Source organism: Pelobates fuscus, chromosome 4 (assembly GCF_036172605.1).
Source record: "Pelobates fuscus isolate aPelFus1 chromosome 4, aPelFus1.pri, whole genome shotgun sequence".
Classification (NCBI taxonomy): Eukaryota; Metazoa; Chordata; class Amphibia; order Anura; family Pelobatidae; genus Pelobates; species Pelobates fuscus.
In genome coordinates, this window is record NC_086320.1 from 346,149,901 (window position 1) to 346,164,933 (window position 15,033).

The window sequence follows — 15,033 nt, forward strand, 5'->3', positions numbered from 1 at the left end:
TGTTTAATTTCATATTATTATTTTTAATAGCAGCTGAGCCTTTTAAAATACTTTAAATGTTTTGTTTTGTATAATTTACTGTTTAATAGATACTAAATGTGTAATTGTATACTAATGTATACTTACATTCCAACCTCCCCAAAAAATAGTAAAATAATTTTTTTTTAAGTAACTATAATTCAAATATCTGTACAAATTACGCATTGCAAAGATGTATGTCATAAAGTGTAATACTGTATTTACTCTCTAAAGTTAGAGCGTCATAAAATATAATATTGTAATATTAGCTAGAGAATAAGCCTTATTTAAATAGATTTTATAAAAGTACGTAGAGTGAATCATAGTTTGTCTTTTTTTACCTATTGCACAAGTGAATGGTAGTAGGTTATCTAACACAGTTCAGCCTACAATCATTCCTTAGAGTATAGAGTATCAGTAGTTAAAGTCAGAATTAAGAGAAAAATTAAGAACATATGATCACTTTACGTTTAGATTTTAATTTCATTTTGATTATATTCACTATCCAAAACATTTGCATTTCTGTCTGAAATTCTTATTTACAATCTCTTGAAAATCTTTATTTTACGACTGTCTGTAAATTGGTTTATTTGCTAGAACTGAATATAATTCTGTTAAATTTAAGACTCATTGCCGCAACAGAAGCAATATTTTAATTCATTATGTGTTCTGGCACGTATTTATATGGAATATTTTAGAAAGCAACCTGCAATATATTTTATCTGCAATCTGTTAAAGTTGGCAATCTGACTCATGAGAAAAATTTCATTGAATTATTATCAATCTTTTTCTTTCCACTTAATCAATAGTTTATTTTACATTTCTTAAATTGAAACTAAAATATTCAGCATGTGTATAGCAGGGAGTGGAAATTTAACTTTTATTGGTGAAATTATTTATAGTATATTTACCTTCTGCATGATCTGTTTAACATACACTGCTGAGTATAACACTTAACCCCACAAATCCAATTGGAATAATAGGAATTATTTAAATCCTTCGCCTCAGTACGGGAGAAACCACAAGGTCACACACATGAAAAGACTAATAGTCACCTCACCATTCTGCCAGTATTGGTAGTTCCGGGACTATTTATTTTATATTAAGTAATTGTGAGCCTTTGCCACCTTAATACCAAGCAGGAACTTTGAGGTTTTCGCTATTTTAGTTCTGGCTCCTAAGAAAGCTTTCATAATGAAAGGAATGGCCAAACCGTCTTCTTTAAAACCATTTCCATTTATAGAATTCTTAACATAATACCCAAACAATTTTTTCCAAATATATATAAAAAAAAAAATCCTGCAGCCGAGTTTCTGCCACATGGTTCAGCTCATTAGAATTTTGGTAATTATGATTCGGCAAATTAATCAGACGAACCAAAGGGCTGTGAAAATGGGCCAATCTGTGTACTGCAAAATATATACATAAAATAAATATTATGTGTATCTTTAGCTGTACACAGATAGGAGCATTTTCCTGCCGACTGGTTCACGGATCAAGTGAGAAAAAGTCACCAGTAGAGAGAAAAAGAAGAGGAGCAGTAAAAATAAATCTATATGATATATTTATAAAATATATAAATATAGATTGATGTTGGCCACTTCTCACTCAAACCACATTTAAAGGGACTCTCCAGTGCCAGGAAAACAAACTGTTTTCCTGGCACTGCAGGTCCCCTCTCCCTCCCAACCCCCATCCCAGGTTGCTGAGGGGATTCAAACCCCTTCAGTGACTTACCTGTATCCAGCGCCGATGTCCCTCGGCACTGGGTCAGGCTCCACCTACGCTCCTCCCACGCCGACGTCAGCTGGCAGGGGAGACCTAATGCACATGCGCGGTAATTACACCGCCCTGTAGGAAAGCATTATTCAATGCTTTCCTATGGGGATTCCGGCGACGCTGGTAGTCCTCATGCATTGCGTAAGGACGTCCAGCATCTCTTAAAACACTAAAAGTGTTTTAAGAACCCGGAAGCTAGTCTAGTGGCTGTCTCATAGACAGCCACTAGAGGAGGACTTAACCCTATTAGGCAATTAGTTCAGTTTATGAAAAACTGCACTAATTACACTTGCAGGCGTAAGGATAGTGGCTTTTGGCACGCAGACCACTCCAATGGGCAGGAGTAGTCTAGGTGCCTGGAATGTCCCTTTAATGACTGTCCCCTAGCCATCAACCATTTTTTTACCCCCATCAATCATCTCTCTTTTTTTTTTGCACATGTTTGGAATTGCAAATATGGACAAATTACAATTTGGTATGAAACAAATCTCCAAGACTTCTACTGAATCCAACACTAATCCAAGATCCCAAATCCTTACCTAAATATGCCACTGTAATGTGTAGATTTACAACTCCCAATGCTGATAGCAATGCCAAAATGGAAGCACCATACTGAGGTGCCTGATTTCACTGACACTTAATAGCCTATAGAAAACCCCTTACCTCCTTCCCATGCTACATAATATGTCAGGGTGAAGGGTTGTCTTCCAGTACTTTTCTCTATTAAATAGAATAATTTCATATGTAACAATTCAGTCTTAGAAATGTGTTACGGGGGCGGGGCCGAACCGCCGAGCTGAGCGGTCGCAAGAGAGACCAGCTCCTGCAACTTACGATCCTTTAAGCATGAAAAACATGAAAACTTACTTAAATACAGACCGACAGCATTGGACCTCAGTGCTGAGGGGTCACTGGATCCAGGGCGAGGCTGGCTCCCCGAGCTTCAGTCCCCTGGAGGTGAGACCTTCGACGACCCAGTTGAGGCCTACTCCGGCAGTGAGAGGGGTGGACGGCCGCTGCCCCTCTATCCTGCCTAACGGTGCCCAGCCTGAGACCCAGACCCGGGGGGACCCGGCCCCGTTCCCCCCCCTATGGACCGGTGGGGGTGATCCCGGTCCTCACCCAGAGGCAAAGAATCCAAGGCCCAACAACACCACCATCGAGTGCCCAGACGCAGCACATAAGATGGCGGATGCCATGTGCTCCGGAATCAGCGGAGAGAACTGCTCCTCCACCGAGCTCTCGATAATCGGCGAGATGCCCAGGAGGACTGATGAGTCCGTGGCTTTCCCACCCCACACCGCAGCCCTGCAAGCGATCTCTTACCGGTCCATTACGCAAGCCAAGTCAACGGCGAGCAGTGACGGAAACCAAACCGGACAGATAGTGGCTGTGGGGCTGGAGACACGGGACATCGCACAGCAATCACCCCCGCCGGCGACTATTAAACCTGCCGCCATGCAGGGTACTCCTACAGCAGGACCGACCATACGTGCACAATTGGGACTTGCTGCAGCAAGAACTGGAAGCACAAATAAAAGGAGCATAGTCCCACCTAAGATGGCGGCCGCCTTAAGTGCATCGGGCCCACTATCCCACAGCATGTCGGAGCTTGACCGCATCTTTACATACCCCAGCGACCACGAAACAAAGGAGATGCGCGGGAGGTCGAGCCAGCAGAGCCAGCAGTGGGCCAAACACCAAAGCGAAGGCCTAATGGAGGCACGGAGGGTGTCCCTTCTCCCCGTCTACTCCGCAAACATCGAACGCAACACTCTACTCGACCTACCCGGATCAAACAGCACATCAGTGAGTTTGGCGCGAAGCATGAAACCAGGACTCTCCTTGTACAGACAGCTCAGTTGGGGAAGCCTTGGGTGAAGAGCCGGGATGACCCTCAGGCGCACGGGCGAGATACACGAAGACCTCAGACTACTCTGTGGGACCCTGCTGAACCGGTGAAAGGTGTGGGCTGACTGCACGGACTCTTTCGGGCCCTGGGCCGCAGTCTGGGTGGACACAGTCATCCCATCACATGAAGGTCTTAATGGCCTCTCTCTGCTGATAAACATGCTTTGTACTTTATACTAGTTCCTTATTTTGTATTTTAATTATTATGATAATTATTATTTTACTTTTTATTTATATTATTTATTTTCTTTAACATTTTAGTTAATTTGGCTTCTTTCTCTTATTTTTTACACGGCACATACTTTTGATAATAGAGACCATAATGTAGGTGTCTTACATATCGATGATTAAGCTACCCTAACTGTACAAACTGCATTCTGCTTGCATGTCTAGTTGTCTTACATTTTACCTTAATACCTGATACAGTTTATGGCACGTCAAGCATATTTAAACTTCACAATTCGTGTAACTCAGTGGAACGCCAGGAAGGGGTCTCTGCGGAAAGCACTATGTTCATATAGACATCAGCATTTGTATGTACCTATGCTTATGGGGTTGTTTTTTTTTTTTTTTTTTTCTTTTCTCTTTCTTATTGCAACCACTAGGCATGTTTTCAAATAGGCTGTAAACCTACCCTCACTTAGACACATATGCTTGCATAATACTTTACCAGTTTATTATTTTCATTTCTTAACATTCAATAGTCATGTTTCACCAGCTTGCTTTGAAACTAATTTTCATATACCCACTCACATGTCTATGAAACTCATTTAGACCTCATCTTATGTTTTGCTAAACACTCTAGACATGTTTGACTATCCAGTGACTTAGCTACTTAACTTTAAACAATGTTGATGTATGCAGGTCTATATCTTTAGCTTTGAGAATATATGTGTCTTAGAAACACTACTTGCCGACTAACTATATGAAGGAATTTGCGTAGACACGTTAGGCATACTTGTTTTACTAACCCAAAAATGTGTGCTAACTTACTCTAACCGCCATGCAACTGTCTTAAACAGTTTTATTTTTTCGCAATGTAATGTTAAGCTACGATATAAGCCTCAAATAGATAACTCTTGTACTTACTTGTAATGTTAAGCTTGGTTATATATGTTAAAAATGTGCAAATAACTCATGCCACTGACTAAACCGACTGCATATGCAAATGAACGCTGTCGTGGCGTATTGACAATGCGTGTACCTACCTGCACAATAAAAATAAAGAATTTAAAAAAAAAAAAAAAAAAAAAAAGAAATGTGTTACACATATTTTATCCTTCTTTATCCAATATATAGACGCTCAATTTAACATATGGTGGAAGATTCCTACTAATTAGGCTGTTAATTAAAAACGGCTGTAATTAGAGTGTCCCCTAACTGCTCAATTAAAAAAACCCACAATTTTGACACATAACAATATACTCTTATCAATGTTGTGCCTCCTATTAATTTTTTAACTTTTCATGAGCCTTTTTAATAGCTTATTTTAAATAACCATTAAGCATTTATAAAATGAAAAAAAAAACAAAAAAAACTTCATTACTGACAGAATTTGAAAATAAACTAAAATGGGCACAACAAATATTTGACTGCTCCACTAGGAGGAAGCTGGTCTTTGAGCCCTTATTTATTGGTGCTATTTTAAAGGGACACTGTAGATACCAAATCAACGTTAGCTTAATGAAGCAGTTTTGGTGTACAGCTCATGTCCTTGCAGTCTCACTGCTAAATTTTCTGCTATTTAGGAGTTCAATCACTTTGATTATACAGCCATAGTCACACCTCCCTACAAATGATGTGCACAGCCTTCCTAAACACTTCCTGTAAATAGTCATCTATTGTTGACACTTCTTTTATTGTACAGTCTGTTTAATTTAGATTGTCTTATCTTCTGCTTTGTTAATAGCCTTCTAGTCCCTACAGGAGCCTCCTGTGTGTGATTAAAGATTAACTTACAGAGCAGGAGATAAAAATGTCTAAAGCAAGTTAATATCTGATTGATAATGAAACCATTTTTTGTCATGCATGCTGTGTGAGTAACAGCGAGGGGAGGTGTGACTTCAGCTGCATAAACAGAAACAAAAGTGATTTAACTCTTAAATGGCAGACAATTGAGCAGTGGGACTGCAGGGGCATGATCTATACACCAAAATTGCTTCATTAAGCAAACGTTGCATTGATCCCTATTGAATCCCTTGTGAAGGGTTTTAGGTTACTACATTTGTTTCAAATAAATATATATATATATATATATATATATATATATATATTTATTTGAAACAAATGTAGTAACCTAAAACCCTTCACAAGGGATACAATATATATATATATATATATATATATATATATATATACAGCAGAAAAACACATTTCATCTTGCATGCCAGGTATTTACAAAGCAGAAAAAACAAACAAAAAAAAAAAAACAACATTTCACAGGGATGGAATGAGATTGCTTAAACAGTGAATACTGGAAAATTAAAATGCTCTTCAAATCTGCCATGTGGAATTCAGTACAGGAGAGGCATGGAATGAAAGATATACAATCTCAGGATCTGCCTTAAAGGGACACTCCAGGCACCCAGACCACGTCTGCCCATTGGAGTGGTCCTTAATCCTGCAAGTGTAATTATTGCAGGTTTTTTTTTTTTTTTATTCTTTATTTTTGGAGTGCAGCGAAAACATACACAGCGTGATAGTGACATATTGTTTAGATGCATTATGAATGAATACAGGTTTAGAGAATAAACACAGAACATCAAGAGGAACTGCACACTCTTTTTTTGGTTGGAAACGTAAAACAAGAATTATTTGCAGTGCAAGCGTTTACATACATGCTTATCAGTCCATGGCGAGATGGACAAGTGTTCAGCATCACTTAGGTAGGGACTAAGACATGGCTTGCTAGGGCCTTGCATTATTACAAGCTAAGATAATAGGCTAGTTAAACTGTAGTTACAGTTGCAAGAAAAAGTATGTGAACCCTTTGGAATGATATGGATTTCTGCACAAATTGGTCATAAAATGTGATCAGATCATCATCTAAATCACAACAATAGACAATCACAGTCTGCTTAAACTAATAACACACAAAGAATGAAATGTTGCCATGTTTTTATTGAACACACCATGTAAACATTCACAGTGCAGGTGGAAAAAGTATGTGAACCCTTGAATTTAATAACTGGTTGAACCTCCTTTGGCAGCAATAACTTCAACCAAACGTTTCCTGCAGTTGCAGATCAGACGTGCACAACGGTCAGGAGTAATTCTTGACCATTCCTCTTTACAGAACTGTTTCAGTTCAGCAATATTCTTGGGATGTCTGGTGTGAATCGCTTTCTTGAGGTCATGTCACAGCATCTCAATTGGGTTGAGGTCAGGACTTTGACTGGGCCACTTCAGAAGGCGTATTTTCTTCTGTTTAAGCCATTCTGTTGTTGATTTACTTCTATGCTTTGGGTCATTTCCTGTTGAACACCCATCTTATGTTGAGCTTCAGCTGGTAGACAGATGGCCTTAAGTTCTCCTGCAAAATGTCTTGATAAACTTGGGAATTAATTTTTCCTTCGATGATAGCAATCCGTCCCTGACGCAGCAAAGCAGCCCCAAACCATGATGCCCCCACCATACTTCACAGTTGGGATGAGGTTTTGATGTTGGTGTGCTGTGCCTCTTTTTCGCCACACATAGTGTTGTGTGTTTCTTCCAAACAACTCAACTTTGGTTTCATCTGTCCACAGAATATTTTGCCAGTACTGCTGTGGAACATCCAGGTGCTCTTGTGCAAACTGTAAACGTGCAGCACTGTTTTGTTTGGACAGCAGTGGCTTCCTCTGTGGTATCCTCCAATGAAATCCATTCTTGTTTAGTGTTTTACGTATTGTAGATTCGCTAACAGGGATGTTAGCATTTGTCAGTGACTTTTGTAAGTCTTTAGCTGACACTCTAGGATTCTTCTTCACCTCACTGAGCAGTCTGCGCTGTGCTCTTGCAGTCATCTTTACAGGACGACTACTCCTAGGGAGAGTAGCAGCAGTGCTGAACTTTGTCCATTTATAGACAATTTGTCTTACTGTGGACTGATGAACAGCAAGGCTTTCGGAGATACTTTTATAACCCTTTCCAGCTTTATGCAAGTCAACAATTCTTAATCGTAGGTCTTCTGAGAGTTCTTAGTGTGAGGCATCATTCACATCAGGCAATTCTTCTTGTGAAAAGCAAACCAAGAACTGGTGTGTGGTTTTTATAGGGCAGGGCAGCTGTAACCAACACCTCCAATCTCATCTCATTGATTGGACTCCAGTTGGCTGACATCTCACTCCAATAAGCTCTTGGAGATGTTGTTAGTCTAGGGGTTTACATACTTTTTCCACCTGCACTGTGAATGTTTACATGGTGTGTTCAATAAAAACATGGCAACATTTCATTCTTTGTGTGTTATTAGTTTAAGCAGACTGTGATTGTCTATTGTTGTGACTTAGATGGTGATCAGATCACATTTTATGACCAAATTGTGCAGAAATCCATATCATTCCAAAGGGTTCACATACTTTTTCTTGCAACTGTAACTTACAAGTTGTAAATACCTCTGGGAGACCAGGCTCTGTTGCAGTAATGATTGGGGCACCTTTACAGGATAACATGGGGTAAAACAATAAAGAGTGGTGTGGCTTAATAGTGGCTTACTGGTTGAGCTGAGTTAAGCTAAGGGCACAATACTCTGCAGGTGTCAAGCTTTTGCAGCTGTGCTATTTTAAAATAGTAAAGACTTCAGGCCACAGCTCTATCTTGTCAGGTTACTGGGAAAAGTAGAAGATTGAAGCATAGTACTGTGGCTTTGCCATGGGAGACAGAATGGTCACCTCGGGGGCCCTTGTGGCCAAGCTCAAGCATCGTTAATGAGGGTGCATATAGGCATAACATCGACATGAGTCTTTACTCAGCCAGTGTCCTCTGTGTGCTTCTTATGTTACTGCTGCATGCCGTAGGTCAGGCGCGCATTCCGGCTCTGTCATGGGGTAGGGGTGTGCGGTTCTGTACGATGGAGACCAGTTCCCAGTCTCGGCTGAAAGGTAGGGTTTTATCTGCGGAGTGTCGCTTGCCTTTTCTGCGAGTGAGTGTTGGCTTTTTGTGCCCCCTTCGCTTCGCCGGCTTCTGGCCCGCTAAGGCGCTATAATGCGTGCAGGTGGCTTGCTGTTGTTGGTGTTTGGCCAGCTGGTGCCTGGGATCTTTGCTTTGAGGCTTGAGCGCAGGGGAATGCTCCTTTCCTCTGCCTTCAGCACACATGGCGTCCGCCATTTTGGACGAGGTGCCAAGGTCGCCGATCAAGGTGGTATCTCACTGGGTCTTGACTGCGGTGCAGCAGTCGGGGTCCCAGGGTGGGGACCGGGATCACCCCCTGGTCCAGAGGGGGGGGGACAGGGCCAGTTCCACTCTGGTTTGGGCCTCAGGTCAGGCATTGTTAGGCAGGATAGTGGGGCAGCGGCCGTTCGCCCCACTCACCGCCGGAGTAGTCCCCATCTGGAGCTCAAGGAGCCAGCCTCTCCCTGGATCCAGTGCCCCCTTTGCACCAAGGACCAGTGCTGTGGGTCTGCTTTTAGGTCGAAATTCTGAGGTTTAGAGGCTTAAAGATTAAAGGATTGCAGGAGCTGATCATTCTTGTGACAGCCCAGCTCGATGGTCCAGCCCCCTATTGAAGTCTTTATAAACTGCATTAAATAGCTTGCAGAGTTAAGTCTTCCTCTAGTGGCTATCTACGAGACAGCCACTAGAGGGACTTCCATGTTCTTAAAACATGAAAAGTGTTTTAAACGACGCTGGTTGTGCTCACGCTATGCATACGCTATGCATGAGAATAATGCTTTCCTATGGTGAGGTCTAATGCGCGCATGAGCATAGGGTCTTCCCAGCCAGCTGACGTCGGTGGGGGAGGAGCATTGCGGAGCCTGACCCAGCGCAGAGGGACATCGGCGCTGGTTTCAGGTAAGTCACTGAAGGGGTTTTAACCACTTCAGCAACATGAGATGGGGGGTGGGGGGGGGGGTGGGAGGGAGGGGACACTGCAGGGTTCTTCAGTGCCAGGACAACGGATTAGTTTTCCTGACACCGGAGAGTCCCTTTAAAAAATATTACCATGGTTACAAATGCCTGAAGGGCAAAATCTGCAACAAAGTGAATAGCTTTTTATATGTGTCTACCCTCAATAATGCAATGTTTTTTTCATTCATTGTTAATTTCACCTTATACAGTGTTATCTGATTGATAAAGAATAATTAATTAAATGGTTAAGGTTTATGGTGTTTTCAAAAGTTAGAGTCAAATATAAGGCTTGCTTATCAGTTTTTGTCACATTGAAATTCGCCAGATTGGTTACTTTGCTTTGAGACCGTATGGTAGCCCAGGAATGAAAATTACCCCCATGATGGCATACCATTTACAAAAGTAGACAACCCAAGGTGTTGCAAATAGGGTATGTCCAGTCTTTTTTAGTAGCCACTTAGTCACAAACACTGGCCCAAATTAGCGTTAAAATTCGTTTTTTGCAATTTGGACACACAAACAAATATGAACGCTAAATTTGGCCAGTGTTTGTGACTATGTGACTACTAAGACTGGACATAACCCATATATTTTTTTCATATTAAATCATGTTTCATATATAAATATTTGATATGACATGAAAGTACTGTTTCTCCTGAATAAAATGATATATAATAAGTGTGGGTGCATTTAATATGAAAGAGGTGAATTCTGGTTGAACAGACATATAGCGCAAATTCAAAGTTTTGTTTACTTTTTGTTTTGATCACAACTTGTACAACTGGCTCAGTCCTTAAGGGGTTAAAGATGACAAGGAATTCCGGTCTAATGGTTTAATCTGTAGTAAAATCAGACCAAACGTATGTATTGACCGAGCCACCAATGTTTGCTTTTGAATTATTAAACTGATGAGTTTTTTAAAGGTATTTGTATAGCTTTAATAATCCTCTATTTGCAAAGTGCATACTTGATTTTATGCATCACGGTTAATTTAAATTCTGACATTAGGGTGTAGAGTGCAGTCTACTTAATTTAGTGAGTAAATGTTTATGTACATATATATATCAATTTTGCCGAAGAATTCATTGTCAGTTTTGCTTCTTTGTATTCCTGACTGTAAAACTGGTTGATACAACTATTTTTAAATCAAATGCGCATATACACAAATTTAAACTATATAGGACCAAACGGCTTTACACCAATGGTCATATTGCAATTAAGTGTGTCAGGGAACAGCCAAAGCAGTTAGCAACGGGGGTAATTTAGGCAGCTGGCAGGAAGTTGTTATCCACAGCCTTAAGGGACACTCCAGGCACCCAGACCACTTCTGACCTTTGGAGTGGTCTGGGTGCCAACTCCCACTACCCTTAACCCTGCAAGTGTAATTATTGCAGTTTTCATAACCTACAATATTTACCTTGAAGGGTTAAGTCCTCCTCTAGTGGCTGTCTTCTAGACAGCCACTAGAGGAAACTTCCGTGTTCATAGAACACGAAAAGTGTGCTATAACGATGCTGGACGTCCTCACGCTATGTGAGGACCTCTAGCGTCGCCAAAATCCCCATAGGAAAGCATTGAAAGCATTATTCAATGCTTTCCTATGGGGAGGTCTAATTGCCGTGCATGCGCACTTGGTCTCCCCCGCCGCCGCCGGCCGCGCATGCTCAATAGGTCTCCCCCGTCGGCTGACGTCGGCGGGGGAGGAGCATAGGCAAAGCCTGACCCAGCGCTGAGGGACATGGGCGCTGAATACAGGAAAGTCACTAAAAGAGTTTTAACCCCTTCAGCAACATGGGATGGGGGGTGGGAGGGAGAGGGGCCTACAGTGCCAGGAAAACGGTTTGTTTTCCTGGCACTGGAAAGTCCCTTTAAGAGTTATTTTTAGAACATAATGATGCTGGTCCCTTGAGAAAGGCATTTTAAGCTTAAACATTAGGGTTAGGTTCTTTGACTACTTCATGCTGCTCTCCGTTAGGTTACTTTTGAAAATATGTTGAAACAGCAGAGAATATCAGAACTCTGAGAACAGACATTAGCTGCTTAAAGAAACTCAATAGCTTGCTCCTTGGTTAATCCCCATCAGGTCTCAAAAGTATTATTTCTCAACCTATAGCAATTGCATGTGACCAATCCAACCCACCACGGGTGGACCGGAGATGCCGGCAAGTTCCCTCTATGCGAGAGACACAGCAACTGTTGATTATGGGTTGTGATGAAACAGAACATCACATGAAAAAAAAAAAAGTTAACACAAGTAATAAGAGATGGTTCCCCTTTAAAGTAACAAGAGTTGAAATTAAAAAAATAAAGTTTTACTTCTTTTAAACATTTGTGTGATCCGTAGATATATTATGCTTAGTGAGGAATTTATATTTCCAAAAATGCATTCAAATTTTAATGTATATAATGAATTGTTGAAAAAAACATTACTTACATTTGCACAAATATATCCTAAGCTTTAAATACATACTTTTCATTATTTACAAATTACAAAACTACCTTCTACAGCTAATGAAGGTCCACTCCTTTTGCCCAGTAATTACTTCCTCTTTCTCACAGAGAAGCATTGAGTACAGATCTCCAGTCCAAAATGTGATTTCATCAAGATTTAGGAATTCATATTAAAAATGGGTTGTATTAGTACACTGACTTGCACTGTTTTTTTCCTTTTTTTTTCTCCTGAAATGGGGACATGATTAAACAGAGAGGCTCAAAACATTTCTATATTTTTCAACATATTAACAAGGCCAAATACTATCAAATTCATTAAAGTTGGCTTGATGCCTGCAATGTCCTTTTAAGCATGGTTAGGTAGATCTGCAAAGAAGGAAAGAGGCATCAAGGATGGATCAAAGGACAGTCGCACAATACATTTAACAGGCATCCCTTTTAAACACCAGTGTGTAAATCTGTACAGAGACCAAGAATATGAATTATCAGTTAAAAAGTATAAAAAACATTAAAAAGTCTTTATCCAATGGGCAGGGTAAAAAAAATATTGATAGCCCTTTCTAAAGTAAAGGCCTCTCACAGGTTTGACATTCGGGGTGCCTCTCACAGGTTTGACATTCTTTATTTTTGGTAGTGCATGTTTAACAGATAAGCTTTTGTAGACATTATTACATGAGTATACATAATGGGTCTGAAGTCATAGATCATATAACGTCTGAGGAACTGCACTTTTTATAATAACATGCTGGTCCAAAATGATTTAGAGACATAAGAAAGCATGGCATGTTTAAATTAGTTAATGCAATACAAATCGAATATGCATCAGGACAATAACACAAGAGTATAGAATAGACAGTAGTATGCCCTGGCTCATTCTGCTTGTTAATGCCTCGTTTCTATGTTGGGGAGTAATATAAAACAAGCATAGGGACATAGACTATAACCATTGAGTACAAAGGCTGGGTAATCACTACCATGGTTAGAAAAGTAAATAAAAGAGTAAAATAAACTAGAAAGAAAGAGATCACATAGCTATAATGAGATCGTTGTCTTTAGTTGCCCTCCAGACACTTAGCGCTGGTAAGGAGACTGAAGTCCAGCTCAGTCTATCCCCCTGGGTGGCAGGATTAGGGCGCAATCCAGTGGGTACACGTGGGTAGTAACCCTGGTTTGCCTGAACAGGGGGGTCCTCTAGCCCCAGGCCTGGGTGAGAGTCTGCGTCCCATATCCATAGACTTGGAGATGTATCAGTGCCAAGTCTTTTCCCCTGCTTGGGTAGCCAGAAGAGCCTGATGGTAAGTGCCTGCGTTGGTTCTTCGGCCGGTATGGCCGACGCTTGAGGACTGTGCCTCGGGTGGCTCTCCGCCTAGGATGGCATGTCATTGCTGAGGAGGGAGAAGGGATGTAGGTTTTGCCCTGAGGAGACACATTCTTGCCTTGTAGAGGTTGCTGTGCTCAAGCTTGCAGTTTGGCCCAGAAGGCATTAAAAATTTCCTCCAGACACTGTTCGACTTGCTCAGCTGAGCTGCGAGAAGGTGGCCGCGCCGGGCCCAAGCCCCATGTGTCTTGAAGAGGGGCTGCCGCCATCTTGGGTATGAAGAGCTGCAGTCGTGTGTCGCTGGGCTGACACAAGGTGCCTATGTAGCAGGATATGGCAGAGTGTGCTCAGCGGGGAAGGGATATCCCCCACTGGCCCAGAGGGGGGGCTGCGGGGCTATGGAGGATTTGCTTTGGGATGTGTGGGAGAGATCAGCTGCCTCTCCCAGCCGACAGGCCAGTGATCCCAGTAGGCCGCAAAGCTAGATCCGGTCTACTTTCGGTAACCTCAGTGTCCCTTGTAATTAGGGTAACTGCTGTGCTTGATTCTGAGCCATGCTCAGACTTGCTCAGGCAGGAGCTCCTGGAGAACACGTCTTGCAAGATTGAGAGTCATCTCCCCCCCCCTTCCCTTCCCCCCTCTCATGAGGATTCAATTTAATTTTATCTTACATACATGTAATTAAAGTAAATGTTTAATTGTGAATTTCCTGTATCTTAAACTTTACTAAACACTGGGCACCAAAACTTAATTAGGAACCATTTAAAAATATAAATGAACAATATTACAGTACAAAATACTATAGATCTAAGCAGATGGAAAAAAGAGATTGTGAATAGTGCTATTTTGGCTATTTAAAAAAAAATATATATTTACTTTTGTTTCATCCTTTTTTTTTTTAGGTCCTCAGATGAAGGCTCTTACTTGTTTGCAGATAGTTCTACGGGAGAATTTGGGCATGTAGCAGAGATAAAGACTCCAATCATTTCTCAAACAGGTCCTAAATGCAAACTTGGTTTTTGGAGCTATATGAATGGAGCAACCGTGGGAACTCTGAAAGTAGGTATATATATATATATTTTTTAAGAATTAATTTTCGATTATAAAATAATTTTAGAATTAAGCATTGTGACAGTTGTGTTCGCTACTGATGGTTTGAAGGTTTCAACACCAGTTATGTAAAAGTATTGTATTTAACATCAGGTCAAAACGTTGCCTGAACAAACAAACATTGAGCTATTTAGGTGGCATGCTTATTATTATTATTACCATTAGCATTATTATTATTATTATTATTTATATAGCAACAACATATTCCACAAAACTTTACAAATTAAATTTTTGGATATAACATAAAACAACTAAGAAACAAACTACTACAAATGTGAACAATTAAAAAAAGAAGCTAACGAGCTTGTCTACTACATTATGATACAAAGGGAGATGGATGGACAGACGAGATCATACAGACAAACAGACAAACAGAAATATTTACAGATCAATATGACCCT

The 15,033-nt window shown here is 40.8% G+C and overlaps 1 protein-coding gene across 1 annotated transcript in view; it reads left to right on the plus strand.

Annotated features, from left to right (window-relative positions):
* The window catches only part of MALRD1 (MAM and LDL receptor class A domain containing 1), a 293,099-nt gene that overhangs the window by 126,479 nt on the left and 151,587 nt on the right, over positions 1–15,033 (plus strand). Inside the window, exon 18 of the mRNA XM_063453142.1 lies at positions 14,425–14,581. Coding sequence (XP_063309212.1) covers positions 14,425–14,581 — 157 coding nt within the window. The remainder of the gene's footprint in view (positions 1–14,424; positions 14,582–15,033) is intronic.